The sequence below is a fragment of the Petaurus breviceps genome, unplaced genomic scaffold (assembly GCF_028583685.1).
Source record: "Petaurus breviceps papuanus isolate PSGF00001 unplaced genomic scaffold, PetGlider_PUasm1.0 419, whole genome shotgun sequence".
Lineage (NCBI taxonomy): Eukaryota > Metazoa > Chordata > Mammalia > Diprotodontia > Petauridae > Petaurus > Petaurus breviceps.
Window position 1 is genome coordinate 1,705,101 of NW_027186324.1, and position 26,311 is coordinate 1,731,411.

General features: G+C 35.6%; 1 protein-coding gene across 10 annotated transcripts in view; it reads right to left on the minus strand.

The window, feature by feature from the left end:
* Positions 1-26,311, minus strand: part of ROBO2 (roundabout guidance receptor 2) — an 800,464-nt gene that overhangs the window by 23,213 nt on the left and 750,940 nt on the right. For all 10 annotated transcript variants that reach the window (XM_069100506.1, XM_069100507.1, XM_069100511.1 and 7 more), the window contains 3 exons: positions 21,792-21,948; positions 14,245-14,505; positions 7,610-7,839 (listed from right to left, as the gene is read on the minus strand). In XM_069100506.1, coding sequence (XP_068956607.1) covers positions 7,610-7,839; positions 14,245-14,505; positions 21,792-21,948 — 648 coding nt within the window. The remainder of the gene's footprint in view (positions 1-7,609; positions 7,840-14,244; positions 14,506-21,791; positions 21,949-26,311) is intronic.

The window sequence follows — 26,311 nt, forward strand, 5'->3', positions numbered from 1 at the left end:
TCCCAGCCTCGAACAAAATGAACTTCTTTTGTTTACAATCTAGTTGATGTTTTTAGGGTGGTAAAGGAGGCATAGAGTTTAAAAAGGAAGAGCCAAAAGTGTCTTTCTCTGCCAAGCTGCCCTTCTTACTGATCCTCAGCTGTGACACTCCATGCCATTCCCTGTTATAATACAGACTTAATTGCCACTTTTGTATGAAGCTTTTCCTTCCCTCGTCCTCCTCTTCAAACGCTAGCATCCTCCTACCTCCAAAAACTGGGGAAGTTGTCCTAAGCCAGGATAAAGGATTAGTACAAATCACTGGCCCAATGCAAGCAAGGGGTTTACAAGAAAGATGGCTTGTAAGGAAACAATTTTCAAACAAAGGGGAAGTGTATATGTAGTGTAGAATCTAATGAGTTCTCTAGCTTCCTTCTCCCCTCAGAAACAATACTCCAGACATGGCTAGTATAGTTCTCTGGAAGGGCTTAAAGTCAGAGAGAAATTGATGACTAAGAGGATAAGGACAAAGCAACCTACCATGTTTCTCCGATAATAAGACCTATCCTGAAAATAAGCCCTCCCCTTACTGTGTAAGATTCCTCTAAAATAAGCCCTCCCCCGAAAATAAGCCCTATTGAGATTGCTACTGTAGTGAAGGTGATCCCCTGCGCTACACGCTACATTACGGTACCCTCTGTATGCACCGTCCCCCCCCGCCCCGGTCCAGTGATTTGCTTGCTGGCGCCTTTGAGAGCAGTGCTGCGGAGGAGAGCTGAGGCAGGACAACATAAGCCCTCCCCTGAAAATAAGCCCTCTGGTATTTTTCTTTCCCAAAAAATAATAAGACAATGTCTTATTATCGGGGAAACACGGTATAAATGTAAGGCAAGAGGGCATGCATCCAGTTTGGGGCAAATGCTTTTAAATATCACTTTTGAGAGGAAATATGGCATAGTAAATAAATAGTGGGTCTTGGACTCAGGAAAGTTGGGTTTTGAGCCCTGCCTCTGACTCAGGGTGGCTTTGCTAAACTGCAAAAATGATTTAAGCTCTCAGGATCACAGGATCTCAGGATCACTCCCTAAGATTACAAGTTAGGACAGTTATTGATGTGCACTAGTAGAGGGAATTTCCTTACTGGGAGTTCCCTAAACCAATGAAATTAAAGGTCTAGAACTGCATTTTACCCTCTCCCCCAGCAAAAAAAGGTAGGAAGAAAAAATCTGAAAAAGCTTATTAATAAAACAGTTCCCACAATATTTTTTTAAATTTTGTAATGGCTTCAAATACTGGCCCAGCAGCAGACATTATTCATCAACCTAGAACTGGACTCATAAGGTGTAGAAAGGTTCATCCCCAGAGGCTTGGTCAATAGGTTGGCTTTTGGCTAAAGAAACTCACTACATAATTTACTAAAGGAAAGAGGTATTTCTTTCTCCACAAATGAAGAGGGTTAGCCCTATTGAAGAAATAAAAAAAATCTTTAAAGTCTTACCTTCCTTCTTTCCTGTTAAAAACTTCACATCCTTGTCTGCCTGCACTATGACTCTTTCTATCTTTCTCCTTTAGATCTTACATATTAAGATCTTATCAAAACTGTTAAAGGACTTAGGAAGAATACTTCTTATGAATCAAATAATTGACTTATTAGAAGTACTTTTGTATGAAAAATTTGAATAAAAGTATATGTGTGGTAAAAATAATGTACTACTAGAAAATAAAATATAGGAAGCAATGTACGGGTGGTAAAGATTGCTTTATTAGAAAATCTGAAATAAAAAATGGCAAGCAATCTATACCATTTTGACACTTTATAGCTGAATGCATTATCAATATATACTTAAACATATAATGGAAATGAATTTATGCCATTTAATCAAATTTATTACTGTTTACATATTTAACCTTTCCAGATTTTTCAGTTTTCAAATTGCTGAAAAGCCAAAAATTTCTTAAATTTATTCTGACTGCTAAAGAAAAAAAATGCACATAGAACATTAAGTAGTTGCTCAAATGTTACTGAGCAGTAAAATACTATGATAAAGTGGCATCTTGCTGTGTCTCTATTACATCTTCAGCACTAAAATTAATTTATGATCAGTCATCAATTCATTTACATGTCATTTTATGCTAAATCCTTCCTTGCTGATGAATGCGTATCCCTAGATCCATTAAGCTTGAGTAAAGTCTGCGCTTTATAATATGACCTTGCTAATTGTGGCATTACCATTTTTATGAGATACAAAAACTAGCAGTTCCCCATTTTCTGAGCATATATTTAATCTATGAACCACACTTACTATTAAATGCAATCTGCCTAACTGTCTGTAAAATAAAATCTCAGCAATATGTATCTCTAAGCAAATCAATCCAAATATTGACCTCTGCCTTGGCAATAGATGACTTGGGTAACTGATCTTGTCTAATCTATAGTTGCTCTTTTCTCTTCAAACACATTGCATATGCCCCCATTCTCTATTATATACAGAAGAAGGTATATATAATGCATGTTGAATTAAAGATAGGCAAATAGATATCTTTTAAACTTTATTTACATAGGCAAAAACATACACTAAATAGCCCTTATCCTTCTTTTAACTCTGTAAATTAAAAATAAGTGTACATAGAGTATTTAAAATATTTCAAGGCTATTGTCTCTTTGGAAAATCATTTAACTGATTTTGGCAATGATAGCAATAACATGGAATTTTTGTTACCTGAATTTTTCCCTAAAAATTTTTGGTAGCAATTTCTGTTCTTCAGGTCCTAGTTTTTAAGTAGCAAAGTCTCTAAAAGTTATGCAATTTAGCTTTAAGGAAAACTTCCAGATTTTATTAATTTTTTTGTGATTCATTTGGTAAAGCAGATTTTACCTCTCAAAGTAATAAAAAAGGGACAGTATCCCATCGACTGTTATTTTCATGTGGACTCTAACAGTTAAGTAGGAGAGTTTCTTTATTGGTGGGTACTTTCAGCCTCCAGACCACATTGCTATAGTAAAATCCCATGGTATTTAAATTATGATGTAGTAGTTTAAGTAAAAAATCCAACTTCTGAGATGGGCTTATGGAATGATCATCAAGATGTACTTCTTAAACTTGGGTCCCTATTACTGAATCTGGGACTTGTAAGATATAATTAAATTTTGTTTCCATAGAAATTATATAAAAACAAAAATTATTCGAAGCCATACTGATGGTTAATGTCAGAGACAAAAGAAAGCTGCTTGTGATTGGACAGTGGGGGAGGCTGGTACCTGACACTCAAAGTATCTAAGAAGGCTTCTTCCAGTATGTCAAAAGGGATGGCCAGGTCAGGAGTCATTCACAAAGTCTAGTCCTATTAACCCAGACTCAGAATTAGATAATGGGGCTTTTATTATTGATATCCTGGGCTAGAATCTTTCAACCTAATGCTTTTGTCAAATCTATTAGCAACTGGGGAGAAACCTTTGCTCATGCTACCTTATGCAGACAATTGGGGAAGAAACGAAAAAATATTCTGCTTGCAATTCCTTTTATAAAATATATGACGATGAGAAAGGAGGGGGGAATTGAAATGTGGAAATGAGAGCATGTGGTCAAGGGGTGAGACTGAATGAACCCCAAAATGTTAACCAATGAGATTCAAGGCGCACAATTTGAATCTGAATTATAAAAAGGACTATGTAATTAGCTTAAATTTGTACTTGAGCCTTTTCACTAAGGGTAGAAGGTCAAGTTACTCCTGTCTGAAATGACATGAAATAAAAATCTTTTTTTTTCTAAATTCACTCACGAACAGGTAAAATTCTGGGGCATTTCTAACGGATTGAATCTGAAACTTCCTTTGACCAGGGCAAGTAAGAGCTATTATTGAAATAATTCTTTTCTATTTCATAGATAAATGAGGTAGAGATAAAATTATATATCTATATTCGAGAATCTAAGAATATAAATTTGGGAGATTTTTGGCTTTTCGACAATTTATTTTTTTTTTAAATTTTTCAAATGCTTTATTTACATAATTGATTTACGCCAGATTTTGAGTTACAAATTTTGTCCCCAGTTTTCTCCTGTCCACCGCCCCAAAACAGAAGTCCCATAGGATATCCCCTCCTCCAATCTGCTCTCTCCCATATCTTCTCCCATACCCCCTTAGACTTTTCCAGTAGGGCATGGTGGATCTCTATGCCCCAATGCCTGTATATCTTATTTCCAAATTTATATGTAACATAGTATTAATAATAGTGTATATATATATGTATATATATACATATTTTTTAAACATTTGATTTTAAAACTTTGAATTCCAGATTCATTCCCTTTCTCCCTTGTCACCCACCCTTACTGGGAAGATAAGCAGTTTAGTATAGGTTGTACATGTGTAGCTAAAGCAAAACATTAACATATTAAATATATTGTAAAAGACTATATTTTCCTCCGTCCTATCCCACTTCCCACTTGTTCTATTCTCTACTTTGATCCTGTCCCTTTTCAAAAGTGGGCGATTCCAACTTCCCTCCCCCCCAGCCTGCTTTCCCTTCCATCATTCCCCCCCTGTCATCCCCTTCCGCCCTACTCTCCTGTAGGGTAAGATACCCTATTTAGTGTGTATTTCATTCCCTCCCCGAGCCAAATTCAATGAGAATAAGGTTGACCCATTCCCTTTTGCCTTTCTATTCTTCCCCTCCATTATAAACATTTTCCCTTGCCTCTTCTATATGAGATAGTTCACCCCATTCTGTCTCTCCCCATCTCCTCTCATTATATTCCTCTCTCACGTCTTAATTTCACCCTTTAAGTAATATCCCTTCCTATTAAATTGGTTCTGTGCCCTCTATCTATTTATACCTGTAAACACATATAAACACATTGAATATGTATTCATTAAAAACTGATAAATCTGAAATGATGAAAAGCACAAAAATAATTTTGACTAAGAGGCATAAATTCATTTTCATTATATGTTTAAATATATTTAATTAAGTAGCAGACTGGGTTTGATAATCTTGCAAATAAATGTGAATTATAATGGAAGGACAGCACAAATGAAGAGTCAATAATTATTTGTTCAGTGGTTTCACTCTCAAATATGGTTTGTAAATGATTTCTGTGGCTACCATTCTCTCTTATTAAGTTCACTAGAAATAGGGCAACTGATACTTTTCCCCTTCATTTGCCTCTCTCTTGCTTTATGAACCACCATTTCAAAGTGTCATTCTTGAATTATTTGCTTGAGACAAAAAACATTCATAGTGATATGTTATTTTTATGGAAACAGCCTCAATATCATGGATTTTTCCTAACATGGAAGCTGTCTGAAAGCAATAAAGGCAAGCAAAATTGTGCATAATTTAACGCGGAGTCTTTTTAAGCCCTGCCAGGATTGGTTAAGTTTTGACTCTGATTCTGGTAGGTTTGGGAGCTCCTGGGAATCCATCCTAACTTGACTGTCCTGTTTTAATAGGTTACTCATTAAGTTAATAATAATAAAAATACAAAGGTAGTATAGAATTTTAACTGAAATAAATTACCTAATTACCCCAAACCATAGACAAATTCAGAATCAAAACGATCTTAGACCGAGATAAGAATCTTCTTTGTGGGCAGTTAACATCTTAAAAGAACTAGAAAGCAAATGGAAATGGTGTGTTTCTGTTGCCCACCTCATTTAGCTCTGTTAAACCAAGCCTTAAGTGTCTGAAGGAAACAGACAATTTAGCACATTACTCATTAGCACGCTACTCTAACATTCAGATTTTTTAGACTACATATGTACTCAGACGCTCAATTTTCCTTTGTGAAATGATACATTTACTAGCAAGGTTAATTCTAGGCTTAGCAATTAAGACTTTAAGCACACCTTTCTTATAAACTTATTGTAGAAATCGGGGGTGGGGAGGAGGGGAACATATTATCTGAATACTTGAAATCCTAAAGCTAATTTCATTTTTCTAACAAAGCGTAGCCTTATTTATAAGACAAACTGATCATTGTCTCTTATAAAGAATGCCTCAATATTTTTAAGATGATAGTAATTAAATTAAATTCATATAGGAAAGCAGGTTTTGTTTTCTTAGCTATAAAAACTTCATTTGGAAGAATACTAAGGTAAATGAACTGGAGTAAAAACGCCATTTTTTCCTCACCCTCGTCACATGTGAGTATCTTGCATAATACTAATAAATGAATGTGCAAATGTTCAAAATGACAGTGCCCTGATGTATAGGTATATCTATCATTTCCACCATTAATAATATGCAACAAAAGAGGGACGTGGGCTAAGCTGATTTTTCAAATTTATTTATTCCTGTATTATCATGGTAAAGCCTTTGCTACATTTCTAGTGGAAAGGCTTCAGAGCTATTAGTGAGATATGCAAAACTATGCAAGATTATAACCTGAAGGAGATTAGGCTACACATTCAGAGTAGTTTAGCTGACTAGTGCACTAATAAGTCACTCCTCTGAATTCCAAGATTTAAACTTTAACTCTTCAACCTTCAGTTGGAGCTGGTTTTCAAATCACAGCAGTCCAGCTGCAGTTCTTAAATCTTAATTAGCTTGGCAAGCAGACTGGCCTGAGGGCAAGGAGACAAACGGAAAAGTGGGATAGTGCATTGCACACTGTTTAATTCAACAAGGAATGCTGAGGAAAATGATAGGTACTGATGTTTCATTACTGTCACATTCCAGCTTCCATCACTGGGAGCTTCAATGTATTTCCAGAGCTGCAATGCCTAGATAAGGGTGTAAAATCTTGAGAACTTAAAAAGCATGTGGCAGTAATATAAAATTAAGTGTGAGAACATTTAAATGCCCTCTTATAGTAAGGACATGCTAAAAGTAAGTACAGAATTTAGTGGACCCCCATGAAGACTGAGCATTTGTAATGAATATTTGTTTTTCTCAGAGAACTAAATCATAACAGATATTCAGAAGGTATTTTTGGTACTAAGTAAAGGATTCATTGAAAAAGAATGTTTCAAAAGTAACTTCAAATGCATGGCCTTTGTAGCATTTAATTTGGGGTTCAAATGTTGATGAACTCTTTTGCAACCTCTTGCACTGTGGTTAGGGATAAGAAGCTATGGAATAAACAATCTTTCTAAAAGTATATAATTATTGAACCCATGAATATCAAATGCATAAAAATATACTTTTTATAATTAGACATTTTCTCCATTCTAAAACAACACATTGTTCTGTCCTTTAGAAGCTTATTCTGAAGTATTTTTCTCATTTTTATCAGTGAATACTTTTACAGAATAAAATATCAAGAGGCATTTTAGGATTGCATTCCCTTTGTATGTTCCTCCTGATATACAAAATGTATCATTTCCAAAAGTCAGTTTTTTAAAAAAAAGTAATAGACTTGCTTCTTTGGTACACTGAACTTTTCAAAAGCTCTGAATATAATTGAGTTTTCTTTCATGTCCTTAAAGCTTTTTAAAATTCATGAATTTTCTTATCATTTTTGTAGCATTGCAAAAATATTTCCAAATCCCCTTTTAACTTTATGTTTAGTATTAACATATTTGAAATGTTATAGAAATAGATTGAAATAAACCTTGCTAAAACATATGTGATTTGTGATACATTTAAATACATAAATAGGGCAGTTATTTGTGATAAGTCAGTTTTTACCTGTCACAGAACTATCTAGATTGTCCATACTGGATCCCGGAGTCTGTTCTTGACCTCTCAGGGGTCTAGTGATTTCTAATGCTTCTTCCTCCTCTTCCTCGTCCTCATCATCATCATCATCATCATCATCATCTGGAATATCTGTCTCCAAATCTGAAATCAGGCTTCCAGAAACATAACCTAATGGTGGGACTGGGGGTTGAGGAGGTTGGGTATTGCTTTGCATGTGCCTATAAGAAGGGGGAAAAGGTATATTTTACATAGCACATATTTTAAATGAAAAAAAAAACAACACAAAATGTTCATCTTTCTAATTATGAGAGCTTAGTTATGAAAGTGGCTTATCTATAATGTCTCAATGAGTATTTCTTCCATTTCCATTCAAAATCAAGTATAAAAAATCCCAATCATTTAGCTTAAAAATTATAAAGATAGCTAGGTGGCACAGTTGACAATGTGCTGGACTGGAAGTAAGGAAGTTCTGAGTTCAAATCCAGAATCAGATGATTACTAAGTACTGTGTGATACTGATTAACTCAAGTTGTCTGTCTCAGTTCCTCAACTGTAAAATGGGGATAATAATAGTACCAACCTCACAGGGTTGTTGCAAGAAACAAATGAGAAATTTGTAAAATGTTTAGCACAGTGTCTGGCACATAGTAGTTACCTAACAAATGCCTGTTACCTTCCCACCCCTTATATAAAAGTAAAGTAGCTTACAGAAATATACCTCACTATTCATGAAGCCTCTAAATAATCGTAAAGTGGTAAGGTATAGTAGAAAATACACTTGGAAATGAGTTAGGAGATAAAGATTTAGTTTTATTATGCACTAACTAGTTATAAGCCTTATTAGGTCTCAGTTTCTTCTTATGAAATGAGGTAATTAATATGGGTTGATCTCAGTTTGGTCAGGGCTCAAAATGCCTATTCTTGGACCTCTCCATCATCTCTAAAACTATCTCCTTTGGTGATTTTACCCACTCCCATGATTTCATTCTTGCCTCTTTGCCTATGACTGAAATCAACACATAGGGTTTCTATCTCTCCCTTGGTCAACAGCCACATCTTTTTAGCTGCTTCTTGTACATTTCTGCCAAGGGATCCTATTACTCCATAAACTCATGCTCAAGATGGAACCTATTTTTCCCTCAAAACTCTTCTTCAAAACTTCCCTATTTTAGCTGCAACATGTCTGCAGCTTTGTTAGATGTAGGAATGAAAGAAGATGAGTGAATTTGGAGATGAAAGTGGGAAGGAGTCTGAATATAGTTCCCTAGTTATATTTGTATCAGTAAAAATAGAGTACCAATTATCAGAGTGTGACATGGGACTACCTTGGGTGTCATGAATAGAGCTTAAAAGAAGAAGAGGCATGATGATAGTGAGCTTACAGTATGGACTGGACTAGATGCTATTTTTAGCTCAGCTGCTCTCCTTTGGATGCTGTATATGCCCCTAGGAACCTCATCTTCTTGCAAGATTTCTTTCACACCTTGGCAGTACCCTCTGGCTGTGAGGCCCCTCTGATTGGAGACGATGGAGGATAGAAAATGGAAACTCCTCCCACATCCTTCATTTAAGGAGGATGCTCAGAAAAATCATCTCATCATTTCTCATACAGCTATAATTCCGTGGACTTCGTCATGCCCCACACCAGGTTATCCTCCCTTGCCCCCCAAGCCCTTTGCAGCTTCCCTTTATTGGTTGTTTTTTCCCCATTAGACTCTTAGTTTCCAGGACAGAGCCTGTTTTTTTAAGCCTTTCTTTTCATCCCAACACTTAGCACAGTGTCTGGAACATAGTAGGCACTTAATCAATGCTTATTGACTACCTGACAATTTTTGAGGTTCCTTTCAATCATGTGATTCTTCGCTTGGGCTCTGTTTTGGAAAGAAAGTCTTTGAGCAGTTTAGTTCACCATCATCTATTGATCCAAATTTTAAAATCTTGGAGTCCTTTTTGACTCTTCATTATTAATCATCTACTTACAGTGACTTGCTTTCAATTCTACTTTCACGTGTTTCTTGTTGCCATTCCTTCGTCACTGATTCACAATGCCCTCCCTCTCAATTAATGACTTCCTAACTTTTCTCTCAGCCTTGAATCTCTCCCCAGTCTAACTTAACATGGTTTGTAAAATATTATTCCTTTGTGCAAAGGCCTGGCTGACCGTGTCACTGTGACCACTGTTCAAAAACTTTCTGCAGCTTCTTCTTGCCTATAGAAAAAAATACAAACTTCTAAGTGTGACATTTAAAACCCCATACGATCTGTCTTCAACTTAATTTTGAATCTTTGTTCACTGGACTCTTCTTATATACTCCATGTTTCAGTCAAATGCAACCCTCTTCACTTCCGTAGATTCAAGCATAGTTCTTCCTGCCCACTTACATCTATATCCTCACCTACATCTATATACCTTGCTTCCATAAAACTCATTCACCTCCAATTTCTACCTTTTGAAGTCCTTTTCCAGCAAGACCTAGTTTTGTCTGTACTTCCTCCCATGTACCTTTCCACCAGCTGAAAGTACTATCTTATTTGTTTTGGATCACCTTTGTCTAGAGCCTGGCTTCTTCACTTAAGGTCCATGACCTTTTTTTAATATCGTGACAAATGTATTGCATGATAACTGGTCTCCTTTTTAATTCTATGTATTTTAGCATTTAAACATCATTGTAAAAAATTCTTAGGCTTTATCAGATAGTCAAAAGGTTGCATCATTCACAAAAAATTAAGAATCCTGGTCTCCTTTTGGAATTTATTTGCATATTACCTTGTGCCATACTTATTTATACATATAACTTATCTCCCCATTAAGTTGGCTCACTGAATCATACTGTCAAGCTTTTATTAAGCACCCAAAAAGTAATAACAGCAAAAATGTAGACCTTGCTTTCAATGAGATCACAGTCAAGTGTTTTTCATCTTCATATCTTCAGTGACTAGTGGACTACCCTGCACATTATAGGTGATGATAATTATTTGCTAAATTGAATATAGATTTAAAAAAAACCTCTACATCCTTATATTGCAATAATCGATATAGAGTAAGAAAAGAGACATTTCAGCTCAGTTTATTTGAACATAATTCATCTAAATGAGAATTTGAGATTTGTCCTCACCTGCTAAGAAACTGATAATGGCTATTTTAGCAACTAGACTTCAATGGGTTGGTCAGAGAAGAAAGCAAGTTATTTTCATATTTTACACTATTTTGCAATAACATGCCAGAATATTTTTTGCCAGAGATTCCTAATGAAAACTTGTTAGATAAGTATTTGGAGTAGTTATCAAAACATCCTGTTTCTCTCTGATAAGGAACTCTCAAACTGTTTAGCTAAAGACTGTTTACTACCAAAACGTCTGCACACATCCTTAACCATAGACTAGTAAAAATTCTATCATTTCTGACAAGATATTCCAAATCTTGATGAATTTTGTCCTTTGATATCTGAAGCTTTTCTTTTTTTAAAAATCTTGATAGGACAGGGCCACTCGCTACTTAGGTGAGTGTGGTGCCAGTGCAATATTTACAACACTGATCATGCTTATAAATAGTTCCATATAGTACTCAATTGCAAAATATAACAGATTCTCCATATAGAGGTCAGGACCAAAGTATTTATTTAGACATTAGAAAAGTGAATCCCCCAAACAGTAAGTCAATTTCATCATAGTAGCAAAGAAGCTAATAAACCATAACAATACAGGGAGCCACAACATTCTTTAGCCTTCCCACAAACCAATATAAGACCAATATTTACTCACAAATCTCTCTATCTCCTTGCCTGAGCTTCTCTCTCTCCCACTGCCTCTCTAGCTCTGACCTGCAACTTCTTGTGGCTCTGCTCCACCCTTCAGCAAACTCCTCCCATCACAGGCTCCATGTGATTATATTTAGCCTTTTAGGAGTTAGAGTTTACTTTCAAAGCAGGAAAGTTCTTCAAATTTCCCTAGGCTTATTAAGGGGCAGGAAAGATCTTCAAATTCCCATTCCCATTACAGTAAGATCCAAAAGAAGTTGCCATTTGTTTTTGCTTCTACTCTTTTTAATCAGAATCAAAATCCTTTTGTTTAATTATGTTGATAATATTACATTAGTTACTTCTTTTTTGCATTGGTTTCAAATTTCTTTTACAAAATTCAGTTTTAGTGTGCATGTAGGGTCATCTCTTGGATAAGTGGATATGGACATTGCACATGTATATGACCAATGTCTGAATGTTGACTTCATGCTGAGAAACAATAATCTGAAGAATTATACAAGTTATGGAAAGCTGAATTTTTCCTTAGGCACTGAGAATGGTAGGTATTAGCAGTATAATAAGTGTGAGACATAAATATTTACTCATATTATATATGTTCATCTACTGTCCAATTGCCTTTCTGATTTTCTTGACAATTTAAGTGAAAAGGTAAGGAAGGCAATACTATTCAAGAACTTGGATCTTGGTTTCCCATTATCTTTGATAGTCTTTGTTAATCTTTGATATGATAACCCCAATTAACTACCTAATGATGCTCTTAGAATAAAATGGCAATCAGTGGTAATGCTAATTGGATTGAAAATGTTTTAATTCTTTTTTCCTTTATCAGTCAAAAGGTTTGGGAGCCAGAAGAAAAGAAGATGATTTACAAGTGGTTTAAGGATCACTCTCTCACTCTCTGTCTGTCTGTCTGTCTGTCTGTCTCTCTCTCTCTCTGTATCTCTCTCTCCTCTTTATCCCCTCTAAAAATATATAAAGATATCTATGTAGTTCTCAAAATATAGATATATAGGTATTTATAGACACAAAGGTGTTTTTTTTCAATAGTATTTTCAAGTTTTATGCTAGATTTAGTGATGTGTGATAAGGAAAATACCTATATTCTCAGGTCATTGCTGGTTTCTCCTTACAAGATTGGACATACATTAAACAATAAACAGTGTATAAAGAATATACTCAGGGTGGCCAGGTTGCTCAGCGAGTAAGAGCACCGGCTCCAGTGTCGGGATGACCTGCAGATCAAATCCGGCTCAGATACTTAGCACCACAGCCAGAAATAACTGGCCATGTAACTTTGAGCAAGTTAACCACAATTGCTTAAAAAAAAGAATATACCCTTAGAGTAAACAAGGGATTCTGCTAATTATATGACTTTGGAGAAGTTATTTTCTCTCTGTGGGGCTCAGTTTACTTATATATAAAATGAAGGGGTCAATCTATAATGTCCTTTCTAGCTTAAAATCCTATAAATTGAGGCAAGGGGGAATGGTAGAGAACTAAATGCATACTACATTTTACATCTCCTCAACTCTGGATCCAGATAATGACAGACAGTCAACTAATTTTTAATGGATTCATTCTAGTTATAGAAGTCTCTGATGGCCTTGTGGTTTTCATTTTAAAATATAACTATGGAAAGGAAATTGTTTTCCATATTTTCCTTCCAAAATGAGGGATAGTGGTGATGGAAATAGGGTTAGGGTTATGCAAAGGAGGAAAATATAGGAATATATATGTATACACATTAACATATATATGTGTATATATAATATATGCATATATATAATACATGTAGACAGATTCATATCTATCTGTTTATTCCCTTCCCCACCTTGATTTTTAGATTATATTTAAGAAGTAAATTGTTCTTAAGTCGTATATTCTTATGCTTGTTTTAATACTCATTACACTAACCAATATTTCAGTTTTGCCAATACCTGAGAAACCAATAATACAGCTACATTTTGGTAGTTTATTTCCCTTGGCAATATAGTCCTATGCCATTCACAATTTGTTATGATCTTTGGAGAAGCTGGATCTATAGCCCTAAAAGTTGCAAGATGAAAATGCAGTGGTCATTCCCTAAAACTACAAGTTCTTGATCCCTAAAACCAAGAGATAAGAATACGGGGATATAGTTTGCTAATAAAAGATTTATCCAAATCAATACTATCAAGGGTTTATATAATGTCAGTTAGAAAAGGAAAGATAGTACAGGAAGAAAATAGTAAGAAATATGTATGAAGTGTCCTAAAATTAAGTCCAACCACTGTGTCATGTACATATAGCTATCATGATAAATTTGTTGTTATTGCACATTACATTTTTTCTTACAAAATATACATATATGCAGCTGTGACTGTATTTGTTTAAGTGTGTGTTTGTGCTTGTATAAGCTAAACAAGTTTCTGTGGAAGAAACGATAGTTGAATGTCAATAACAGAAGCTAATCACACACACACACACACACAAACTATCACATACCTAGAAATCTTTTGTGTTCTTGCATACATACATACAATTTCACTTTAACAGGGAAATGAAGACAACAAACATTTATATAGCACCTACTATGGGCCAGCTATGTTTTTTACAAATGTTATCTTATTTTATCAGGTTTTTGAATGCCAACTACATGTAATACATGTTTAATTGTCAGAAAAATTTGTGTTCTAATCCCATTTTAGAAATGTACTGTTAGTCATTTAATCTCCTAATTAATTTATCATCTATGAAATGTGGGTGTTTGACTATATGAACCCTAAGGCACCTTCCTATTCTATTCTTCTATGTCCTTGAGTTCAATATTGTGTATACATACTGGTCTCTCTGGACATCTATTTGTTTTGTCGTGATATTTACCATGTTTGCTTTGTTATATCAAACTGATAGGCTCTGGTCAGCTCATCAAGGTGAGCCTGAAGCATTGGTTGTATCTCTTCACGTGGGGAGGGTGTCAGAGTTGCAGTAGACTGTTGTCCAAATGAGATGGCAGGTGAAGAGGCCACTCCTCGAACAGGAGGTGTTGGGACGCGATCATCATCTTCCTCTAGCTCATCCTCCATGCCTTGGTGTAAGTATGTTTGAACTGGTAATGGTGGACACCAGCCATCACTGTCATAGCTGAAGTTTTAAAATAAATAATGCAAAATAAAAATTAGCTCAAACAACAACAAAACATCATATCACCATGTCTAATTCGTTCTGCTGCCCCTTTATGATTGTGTTTAGGACAACTAATATTCTAAAGTTTTAATGTCCTAATTTTGTAATGTGTAAAATTCAACTGTTTGAGAAGTATAAGGAAAAGAAGAGGAAGCTGGCCTCGGAGGTAGAAAGATCTCAGTTCAAAGACAGGAAGACCTAGTTTAAGTTTTGCCTCTGGTATAGACTGACTGCATTACCCTAGGCAAGTCATTTAATTTCTAATTGCTCTAGGCAACTTTCCATGACATTAAATTTCAGAAAAGATGCTGATCTCTATTGCTAGATGGAACTGCCACACTGGGAGAACCCCATATCAAAGAAATCATAGGGCTAGTAAAAACAAATAAACACTGACAATAAATCTTGAGCACATTACTTTAATTTTCTATAATAATTATATCTGTTGTCTTGCTGCATTAATTTTTGTTTTTGCTTTTTGGAGGGGGGAGGGCAGGGCAATTAGGAATAAGTGACTTGCCCAAGGTCACACAGCTAGTAAGTGTTAAGTGTCTCAGGCTGGATTTGAATTTATGTCCTCCTGACTGCAAGGCTGGTGCTCTATTCACTGGCCTAGCCGCCCCATTAATTTTTACAATACCTTTTAATATTTCTTTTTTTGTGCACACTTGTTGAGTGTAAATTTTCTCAGCCTGGTAATCTTGTTTTTAAGTCTTAGCATTATAAATATTTTGCAGTGTTTCCTCACCATAGCAAAAATCTAAAGGGAGAAATTCTGGGAGAGCTAAAACAGCTCTGGGAAATGTTACTGTATTTTAACATTAGCTCTTCTAAGCTGGAGATCTAGGAATTTTACAATAGGATTTCTAGATTCTGGCACACTCGTAGAATATATCTGATAACTTTAGACCTGGATACCTTCCTTCAATGTGCTAATTCCACATATTCAGCTGAATGCCAGATATTTCCTCTGGGATCTCCCACCTCAAACTTCATTTATAAAATGTCATTTTTTTATCCATTCTACCCACGAAAAACTATCTCTTTTCTTATTTAATTACATTTGACAAAATATCCATAAGAAAACTAGGTACCAACAAACACAAATGACATTTATTCTAACTTTCCAGTGTTTATATATTTTGTGTTATAATCCATTAATCTTCCTTTTTAGATTTAAAATACATAATAATGAGTTCAACAAAGTAATTTTCCATTATGTAATAAAACAAGCCAGTTATCTCATGCAGCTTTTTTAAAGAGAGATTGAGTTATTCTGTCCATGAGTTTACTATGTTGTCTAGCAATTTCACCATAGAGCTTAGTATTTAGAGGAAAAACATATAATATCATTCATAAGTGTTCTTTTCCTGTCATGATAATTTGATACCTTAAAGAAAGTGTAATCAAATAAATACTGTTGTACTGTTTATTGATAATGGCACCTGACTCTGAATTGCAGATATGTCTATGGGAATGGTGTTCACTTGGGGCATGTCAATGTGATTATTGATTATACTAAATAATCAAAAGAAAATGTTCATAGCTAATTATTTTGGTAAGGTTGTATCATTTGTCCACATTAATTTATTAAAATTTCCATGAAAATGGTACAGGGAATCCTCAGCCTCTAAATTCAATGACTCAATACATCAACAATCCTAGTATGTATCTGGAACTACACAGAATGCCACCTATAGCGATGAGCTAATTTTTGAATTGCAATGAACCAATGAGACCACCCAGCCCAAGTCCCTCATTTTACAGGTGAGAAAGCTGGGTTTTACAAAAGTAAAACGACCTGGTGATGGTCAGTTAGTAAGTGGTAGAGGCAAGATTCAAAAGCAAACCTTCTCAATTGCCGTGTAGTCCAATGCTATGTTGTCGTTTTATCTGATTGCTGAAGGAAGACAGAACATATAAAACAACTCATCGATATTCAACACTTTGTAGCTCTTGTTCTTCAGCTTCTCTTTAATTTTAAATTTTTTCCCCATTGCATTTGTTCTGGAATATCCCTCCCCACCTCATCTATTGTGGTAGGACCATTTCTTACTATGAAACAAGAGAGCTAACCCCATGGCACAGAGATAATTTTAAAGGGGGGGGGGGGAGGTCCCTAGGTTGTAGTTTAGCAAAAAAAAAAATCAAATCATATGAGAACTAGGGAATATTGCTGGACAGTCTTCTACCCCACTGTCACTCAAAATAAAGAGGTTTCTTTATCCAGATATATAGATTTTTCTGAATTGGTGTCTTGGTGAACTGACTACCCTAGAGCCTCCAACTGGCAAATCTCTGACCTGCGCTGATCTTCACCGCTATATAGGCCACAGACACCACCAGACTTGAGACTGTGTCCTTAACGAAAAAAGTAAGGGGAAACTGCTTGCCAGCACAAGCATCACATATTTCTGACATATGTTTGACAGCTATACACTTAGAAGCTAAGTAACTTGCTTTTTAAAAGAACTTCATCATGTGCCATCAGTCATTCAGATCATTCCATTAACAAATTTTGGGAGGGCTTTTAGCCTCTTCATACATAGCCTTGTTAGCCTTTTCTGGTATCAACAATTGTGACTATTTATTTTCAGAATTGCTTCCACTTTAAAAGATGATACATTTGTTTTGAATGACAATTTTGTGGGTTTTTTTTCTTTTTGCTTATGAAAAGAAATAAATGACTAAAAGTGCTCTTATGCCAAAGAAAAGATCTCTTGGCCAGTCTTTCAGAAACATTCTGTAGTTTAACCTATTTGTCAGTTAAATAAGAAGCTTTAAAGTATCTATCTTGCCTAGTGAATAATGAGGATGACAAGAAATCAATGTTGCATGTGAACTAACTTGTTAAAGGTCAAATATAAAGATCAAATTAGTAATAAGGATACAATGAAGTCCAACCGTAGGAAAGACATGTCAGTCTACATTTGCAACAGAACAAAGGACTGATTTTCAATTTAATTACTACTGAGCTCTTCCTAGTGTCACGTGGACATTCTAAAAATGCTCAATATGGGGAATGCTGGGAAATAAGAGTTTGGCAAAGTTCTGCCAAGTGGCATGCTATCCAGAAAGAAGTGTTAATGAGAACAATTACCATCCTGGGGTGCTGTGTGTTCAGAACAACTATCAAGTGATTTCTAATGGATCCATGATACAATAAATATGATAATTTTGAATTGTGAAAAGTTTAACACGAAATGGATTCTTAGGGGTATCCACGATGATAGCTAACTTCTAAGCAATTAAAGATCAATATGCAGCTTTATAATTAAAATCTGACTAGAAATATCAGTAGTTTGAAGTTTTCAACAAGAAAGGTGTTATATTCTCTATTACAATTTATCTTAGAAGAGTGGCAAATAGTGATACTACCCATAATGACATAAATATGTCACAACTAAAAAATGCTGATAAGGGAAAGTTAGAATATTTTTTTATTTATGTCCATGTATTTTAGTATCCATGTGTATGTTTATGGATATATACGCACATGCATATAAAACTTTTTAAAAGATTCAGTCCAATGTTGTTGTTTTTAATGCCGAAGACAACTATAAACCAGTTCTGTCATCCATGAAGTTACGTTGTGACAAATATTAGATCATTCTAAAGTACAAGTGGCATCATATTTCTATCGCCTATAACAATTTTCTTTTTAGCTCCCTCCTGTATTTCTTCCATTCTAATCTATTCATGGCATTCTGGTGCATTCATTTTCTGTTTTGCCACAGACTGTTTAACTTTTATGTTTAAAAATAAAACTCAATTTTGAGATTTGGAGATTCAAATTCTAACTTCTTCCATCATTTCAGGAATATTTTTTGGGGGGCAATACACTACTTTGCATATAATAGCATTAATAAATACTGAGTTAAGGTATATTCAACTAAAACAATAAAAACCTGAACTTTACTGTAGAAGGATGTTTCCCTTAAAACTCCTTCTTACTCTTTTTTTCCCCCAGGGGCGGGGAGGTTAGGACAATAAGAGGACTGTATATACAGAAATGATAAAGACAAAATTTACTTATATTTTTCATTTTTTTTAGCAAGTTCATTTCTAAAACATGATTTTGAAAGTTTGGTTACAATTCCCATCAACATGGGACTGAAATGAGTCATGTTTTAAAATCTAGAAAAATCAGATCTAGACTACTATAAACTTTGAATTCTTCTGAAAGTATCATTGATTGAGCCTTAAATAACCAATGTGTATATTCTGCAATATACATACTGACACACATATGTATGCATGCGTGTGTGTGTTTGTATTCTGGAAGGAAATACATTATTCAAAGAGTTTTTATCCATCCATCCACCCATACATATATATAAACAAAGAAGTCAAACTCAAGTCACAAAAACTAAATCAAAATGGAATATAGGACATGCAGACTATAATATTGCACTTTGGCTATAAACAATACCACAATTAAAATGATTTACATTTCCTGAATACATATATAACATATTTTCTGACCTTCAATACTAAGCTTTATGTCAAAAACACTATGCCACTGTGTTTAAGTTTTTATATATAGGAAATGCATTCATATGTTTAAGAAAAACGTCTAATTCTTTTGAATATGACAGTCAAATGAACAGATTTGATTGATTTTGAAGGAATTAGTTTTGATTTCAAAAAGCCAGAAACAGTATTTGCAAACATTAGTATGTTTTATTGAATTTGCCGTGCTGACTGAGGTGGTGAGGAGGGTGGCAAGAGAAAGAAATGAAAAACTTCAAACCATATTTAGTTTTCTTTGGGTAACCATCATCTTTTTTTTCCCTTTGCAAGTCTTCATTTTCCAGTTGTCCTGCCTACTTTATTTAAGATAAATCCTAGTTGCCACTAGTCATTCTTACATTCAGAAATGTTCAGATTTTCCTTTCCTAAAAACTGGATTACTGTCTCTGGCATTCTCCTCTCTAAGGACCTATCTAATACCTGACATTATTTATATCTTTACCAGTATTTATATCTTTAACATTTATCACAGAAGGTCACCCACTGTATTTTATCACAAAAAGAGAAGGATAGGCCTCTTAGTGTCCTATTACAGACGTGAAATGTCTGGGGGAAATTACATCAATTAATTTAATATATAGGCATGGGGGTATCTGTGGTAGGTGACCTGAGAGGGAGGCAGCAGAGGCCATTTGTAAGAAGGAAAGGTCAATTTGGCATTATACATAAATTTCTGGATTGGAAGGTTAATCTGGAGAACTCAGACTCGACATGCCATAGAGAAAGTAAGGAAGTTCTTTGTTTATTGAGATGAGAAGAAAGGGGGAATGTGGGGTCAGGAATAGGATATAAAACACTATAGTAAGTACATAAAAACCAATTTTGCATTTATGAATAAAACTAAAGAAATTATTCAAATAATTGGGGGTGACTTTAAATTTTGGCAAATTAATCTGGATGTATACTTCTTAAATCAATAAATTCTATATTTTACACATGTATTACAAAGGGGAATTGGTGATTTAAGGGGTTATTGACTCAGGCAATGAGTTGGTGTAGTGAATAAAATGATTAACTTGAAATGAGGAAAACCTGAGCCAAAATCCTGCCTCATGCACTTACTGGCTGTGGGATCGTGGTCATCTTAAATTTTCTCAGCCACAGTTTCCTCATTTGTAAAATGAGGATATTAAAAGCAACAACAGAATTATGATGATTAAAATGCCATATGATTGAGGACTGAGATACCATGTGCAAACATTAAAGTTCTAAATAAATGTTAGGTGTTATAATATTTGTTATTATTACTTAGGTTTACAAACATTTTGCAATATACAGATAACATGTTTATACAAAACTATCCACATTTCATTGTACTGTGCTGAAAACAAATTGAAATGTACTATGTGCAGATGACTAAAATGAGCAATATTTTACTATCCTAAATATAAATACGCCCACATAAATATACATATGTAATACAAGTCTTGAAGACTACTGGTATGAGATGCTGTCCTCACTGGTGGAGATCAAGGCCCTCTTCCTGTGTGAAGGGTGGGGCAGAGTATATTTATGTATGTGTATTTTTGGTAATCCATTAAAATACACATCACAAAAGTTTAAAGAGTTCTGGCTAAAAGAAAAGATGATCAAAGAGAATTTTCTAATTTAAAAACTGTTTTTAACTTTTCTTACTCTTCCCAGATAAAAGCTCGATTCCCTCACCCCACTGACCAGGTGGTATTATTAGGTCAATTATTATAATGTGATAATATTTTATGTTATTTTCCAGATGCCAAGTTACTAGAAAATGGTAAGGAATGACAAAAGAAGTTTATTCTCTTTCGGGCCTTTCTAGTGGCCTCTTTTTTTTTTCTTTTTGGAGGGGCAATTGGAGTTAAGTGACTTGCCCAAGGTCACATGGCCAGTTTTATGTGTTGTGTCTGAGCCTGGATTTGAACTCAGGTCCTCCTGACTTCAGGGCCGGTGCTCTATTCACTGCACCAATTAGCTACCCCTACGAGTGGCTTCTTAATGAAAAATTAATAATCGATACTCAGTGTGTGAAACCTTGCATTTGTCAGTCAAATAATATATATTAAATATTAAAAAAAAAAAGGTTTGGAAAAGCCTGGACTAGCAGATAAGGAATGGTTCTTTGAGTGGGAAAGATCTAGTTTCAAGGTCCATCTCTGACATACAATGAATAGCTCTGTGACCCTGGATACATAGACAATTTGAGCTCTAAAATTTTACGGTATAGAACAATTTCCAGTCAAGTCAACAAGAATTTATTAAATATTTATTATGTGCTAGTCCCTGTTCAGAGAATTGAGGATACAAAGAACAGCCAAATCAATCAGGTGTTAATCAATCAAAATCAATCAATTATCACTGCACCTATGAAGTGATCTGTATTGGTAGAGGGAGTTTACTTTCTGAGAGTTTCCTTGAATAATGAAATTACTTGTCTGGCCCAAATTAAACAAATAGGCTATGCAAAGCACATAGGGAGGCTGGAAAAGGGACACAGAGAATAAGGACAATATGCAGAAGATAGTAGGTATAATGGTAGCCATCTCTAAGATGGAAGGGTGGGGAAGAAAAAAAAAGAAATTATTATATATTTAAAAGGAAGGACAAGTTGTACATAACAGATTTGCAGCTTTGTGTGCAGTCATATTTTTATTTTACTATGTTATGAAAATGACTGTTTTATTCCATAAATTAAAAATAAAATAATTAAATAAATATATGAAAAAGAATGTTACCCAGCTTCTTGCTGATCTGCTGCATAGTGTTCTAGCTCCGTGCCAGGAAGGGGCTGAACTGGAGGAGGAGGCAGGGGGACATTAGCCCAGTTTGATCCATTGTTTTTCTGGGGTTTAGAAGAGTTTTTATTTTTCTTCTTTTTTCCACCTTTTCCACCTGGAAACAACAAATATTTCAGAAATATTGAATATTAGTGCATTTAAAAAATAAACAAAGAGCATATAACCCAAACAAATTTTGTTTTACTTGTTTTCAAAACATCCTGACTCACTGTATTTCTATTGTTAGAAGGATAAACAATGAAACGATGTAAGAGAAAAATAATTTGCAAAATCACTCAAAATGATATTTTTCTTCTCAGTCATCACATCGCTTTAGCACTGCATAAGTTACAATGTTTGCGGTATCAAAGTACATTTATTGATATATTCATGTCTATATATTCATATATTCATGACACATTCATTGTTCAAAGAAATAATGAACCATAACAAATTCTTTCAAATGTCAGATTTTAGTGCACTTATGATACTCTTTTGCATAAGCCCTCTGTGGAAAATATAATGTCTAAGGACACAACCCCATGCTGTACCATCAAAGGCATGTGGATAAAATTAATCCAGAGTAGCAATACTTTTATGTTTAAACTATTAAAAGTAAATCTATGGTTTGAAAGGACTTGTGAAAATTTTAAGGTGCTATTTTACAAACTTTAAAAATTAATAATGGCTATTTTTGCAAACAATATGAACTGTTCACTGTTTCAGTAACATGATATAGAAATGGAACAGGGAAAATATTTTTGTATACTTTGGAATGCAAAACTTGCACATTCACAAAAGCACAAATTAAAAGTAATTCAGCAGCAGCTTAGACAGTTCAAGTTAAAGATTTAGGTTGGCTTTATTAATATGGGCAATATAGTGTCTTAAATTATGAAGCATCATTTAGTTTGTTTTTCAACATCAAAATCAAGGACAATGTAGGTAGCAAGCTTGGAGTCATCATTTTTTTTTTTTTTGATAGTGGGAACATTACTTTCATGATAATATAGATAGTTAATCTCACATTACAGACAAAAATAGCAGCAACCACAATTAGTCCCTGAATAGAATGACAGAGAATAATGTAAGAACATCTGTAGTCACCACCCTGTTTGCCTGAGTTTCTGTCACCATTGAAAACAGTATTGATCTTTGGCATCTTAGTTCTGAGGATCAGGAGAAAAAATATGTATCAGAACAAGTCGGCAGAAAGGGGAACCTTTCTAGAGGTGACAAGAATAGTGGATAAAATATTGTCTGTCCTCTTTTCTACTCTCCAAGTAATTTTTACTTGACAAAATTTTAGCAGATATCTTGTTTGATTGATAGTGATATAATTATTACATTCAATAGAAAATTTTTATTACATATCTACTAGACATTTCATTGAACTAATACTACAGCTATGAACTTTCATGTAGATCCAATAGCTAGTTTCCATCTTGATAGAATTTTTGCCTACATACTAATAAATATGAACTTACTTTTCTACTGTACATGCTGACATGGTATGGAGATTCAAGAAAATATCTTATAAAATTGTAACAAAATATGAGATATAAACATAATCTTCCCTCCTCAGTATAATTTTCCATTGAGACTTTCCCTTTAAAAATGGATATAATTAATTTTTCTACTGCTGATTTTTGTACATAGGTTATAAGAAAAACCCCTCTGACCTATCATCTTGCATATAATAATAGCCCTTATTTAGCACTTTCCTTAGTGAAATAGCCCTGTGAGAGAGGTAGTACAAGTATTACTATCTCCATTTTAGAATTGAGTAAAATCAGGTTCCTAAGAATTGAGTTGACTTGCCTATGTCTGTGGCAGGAATCAAACCTAGGCTTCCTGATTACAGGTTCAACATAATGTTCACTAATCCACAGTGCATCTGTTATGGAAATATGTGCAGGCCAAGAGCCATGGGTACTTTCTCTAGTTTGCATGTAGTACTTGAACCTAGAAACATGCTTGTAACTGAGCTTGGGGTTTGGGGGAGTGGGTTCTGAAGCACTCTGATTCATAAACACCACTTGGGAGAGATCATCTATCACCCTGTAATGGTTCAAAAAAAGCCCTGAATCCTCATGCAGAGGAATTCAAGCTGTTTCCCTTTCCCCAAATCTTTTATCTTCAAGTCCTATTAAATCACAAGGGCCCCAAAGCGGGCGGGTTACATAGTTGTAACTGGCATCTCAATCTTTATGGAGCAAATAACTGGTGCTGGACATCACATTCTTGGGACTCAGAACACTATAGGGTTGGACGTGGGAGGAAATGTACGAAACACAGTTTTCGAAAATATTTAGATAAGGGCAGGAAGAATCAGGCCTGTAACAGGAGGTCTGGAACAGGCCCCCAGAAGAGGCAGTGCCATTGCCCTCAGTCCCAGCACACAACAGAAGACCTCAGGTATTCGAAGTAGTTATGCTCCACTGGGATATGGCTACGAGCAAAGGGTGGGTGGGAGAAGCAGTTGACTGTGGCAGAGTAGGTAGCAGGTAGATATGTAGGGTCCAGCAGGTTAAACCATGGGCTCTAAGAGACAGAAGTCAGAAGGTAAAAGGTCAACAGGTTGAGATGTCGGCCTCCAAGATAGCAGGAAGACATTCAAGTCCTTGTGGTAGAGGACAACAGGAGTCAGTAGGCAGAGCTGTGAGTCCCAGAGGTAGCATCATAGCAGAATACTTCTCAGAGGCACTGGCAACCCAGTGGCAAAAAAGTAGTTAATGATGGGGTGGCCAGGTGGCTCACTGAGTAAGAACACCAGACCCAGTGTCAGGATGACCTGGGGATCGAATCCAGGCTCAGATACTCAGCACCCACCCAGAAATAACTGGCCATGTAACCTTGAGCAAGTTACTTAACCCCAGTTGATTAGGGGTGGCCAGGTGGCTCAGCGAGTAAAAGCACTGGCTCCAGTGTTGGGATGACCTGGGGATCGAATCCGGGCTCAGAAACTCAGAACCACACTCAGAAATAACTGGCCGTGTAACCTTGAGCAAGTTACTTAACCCCGATTGCTTAAAAAAAAAGTAGTTAATGGCATGTGCAGGGACAACAGGCACATCCATCACATCTTTATTGTATAAACCACATACTGCAGGCAGGACAACACCTGGTGATCATTGGTTAATTCCTCAGGGAAGATTTGGAAGAACAAGGGGTGGTGCTGGGAAGGGGTTTGCTTTCTAGCAACAAGAGGAATATTAAAAATGTCTAACCAGCCCCTAGCAAAGGGAATAGTCCTTCAGAGACCTCTGACAGGACAAAAATTTGGCATCCCAATTCCCCTCCCTCCCACCACCACTATTGGGCTCTTAGAAAGGGGATGGTCCTGAGGTCCTGGCTGATGAGCAAGGAAACAGTAAGTGGGTGATGGTACAGGCCATTCTCCCTTTCTTGTAATGAGGATTACGATTTACATTTGATCTTGGGATCAATACAAAAAGATGACCGTAAGTAGGAGCAGCAGCACCAAAACCAGGATCATTCTGCTACAACAGAGATAACGGATCACACTTGCTACATAGTCACTGATCCTCAAAAAGCAAAAATCCCCACCCAGAAAGTCACATGCCAATCTCCCTCCGCTTTACTCTTGGCTTGTAGCCTTTTCAAGTCAAATAATTTACCATTAGCATGGTAGCTGGCCTTGATGCCCTTTTCAGCCTCATTGAAGGTGTCTGACAACTGACAAAACATGCAAAAAAATGCATGGGAGCAGGCACACAGCCTTTCTTCACTTCACTGGTGACTGGGAAAACTTGAGAGCATCATCCGTTATCCAGAAACTAGGCAAGCATGACATCATGAAATTGATATACAACACTGATGAACTTTTCCCAGCAATCAAATTTTGACAGGATTTTCCACAAGACCTCAAAACCGACTCTCTCAAAGACCTTGGTCAGATCAACAGATGTTGTGTATAGACTTCTCTTCTGGTCCTGGCAGTTCTCCTGGAGTGGTCAGACAGCACACACCATTTTGACCTTTCCTCAGCCCATTCTGAAGTCACACTCACTCTCAAGTAGATGATCATCTTCTAGGCGAGGGGTCAACCTATTAGGGAAGACTGGCAAAAATTTTGCCAGCAATGACTGAGAGAGATCATCCCCTGTCATTTTACAGGATAATCTATTTCCTTTACCTTTATAGAGATAGACAATGGAGGCATCCTTCAATTACTGGGGAATAATCTCCTCTTGCCATATAACCCAGAAAACGTGTCAGCTTTTATATGAGGAATGTCTGAGTCTTTTGTACGACCCTGCCTTATAAATCTTGGCTGAAACAGTGTCACTACCAGGTGTTTTGCCACATGAGAGGACACTAATGGCATTACAAACCTCTTTTCGCTGCAAATTGGGCAAGAGGGTTGAAGTCAATGGCTTCAGCACTGATTAATGAAAGTCTGTTGAGAACATCATGGAAGTGTTCAGCCTATCTCTCCAGGATCATGTCCTTAT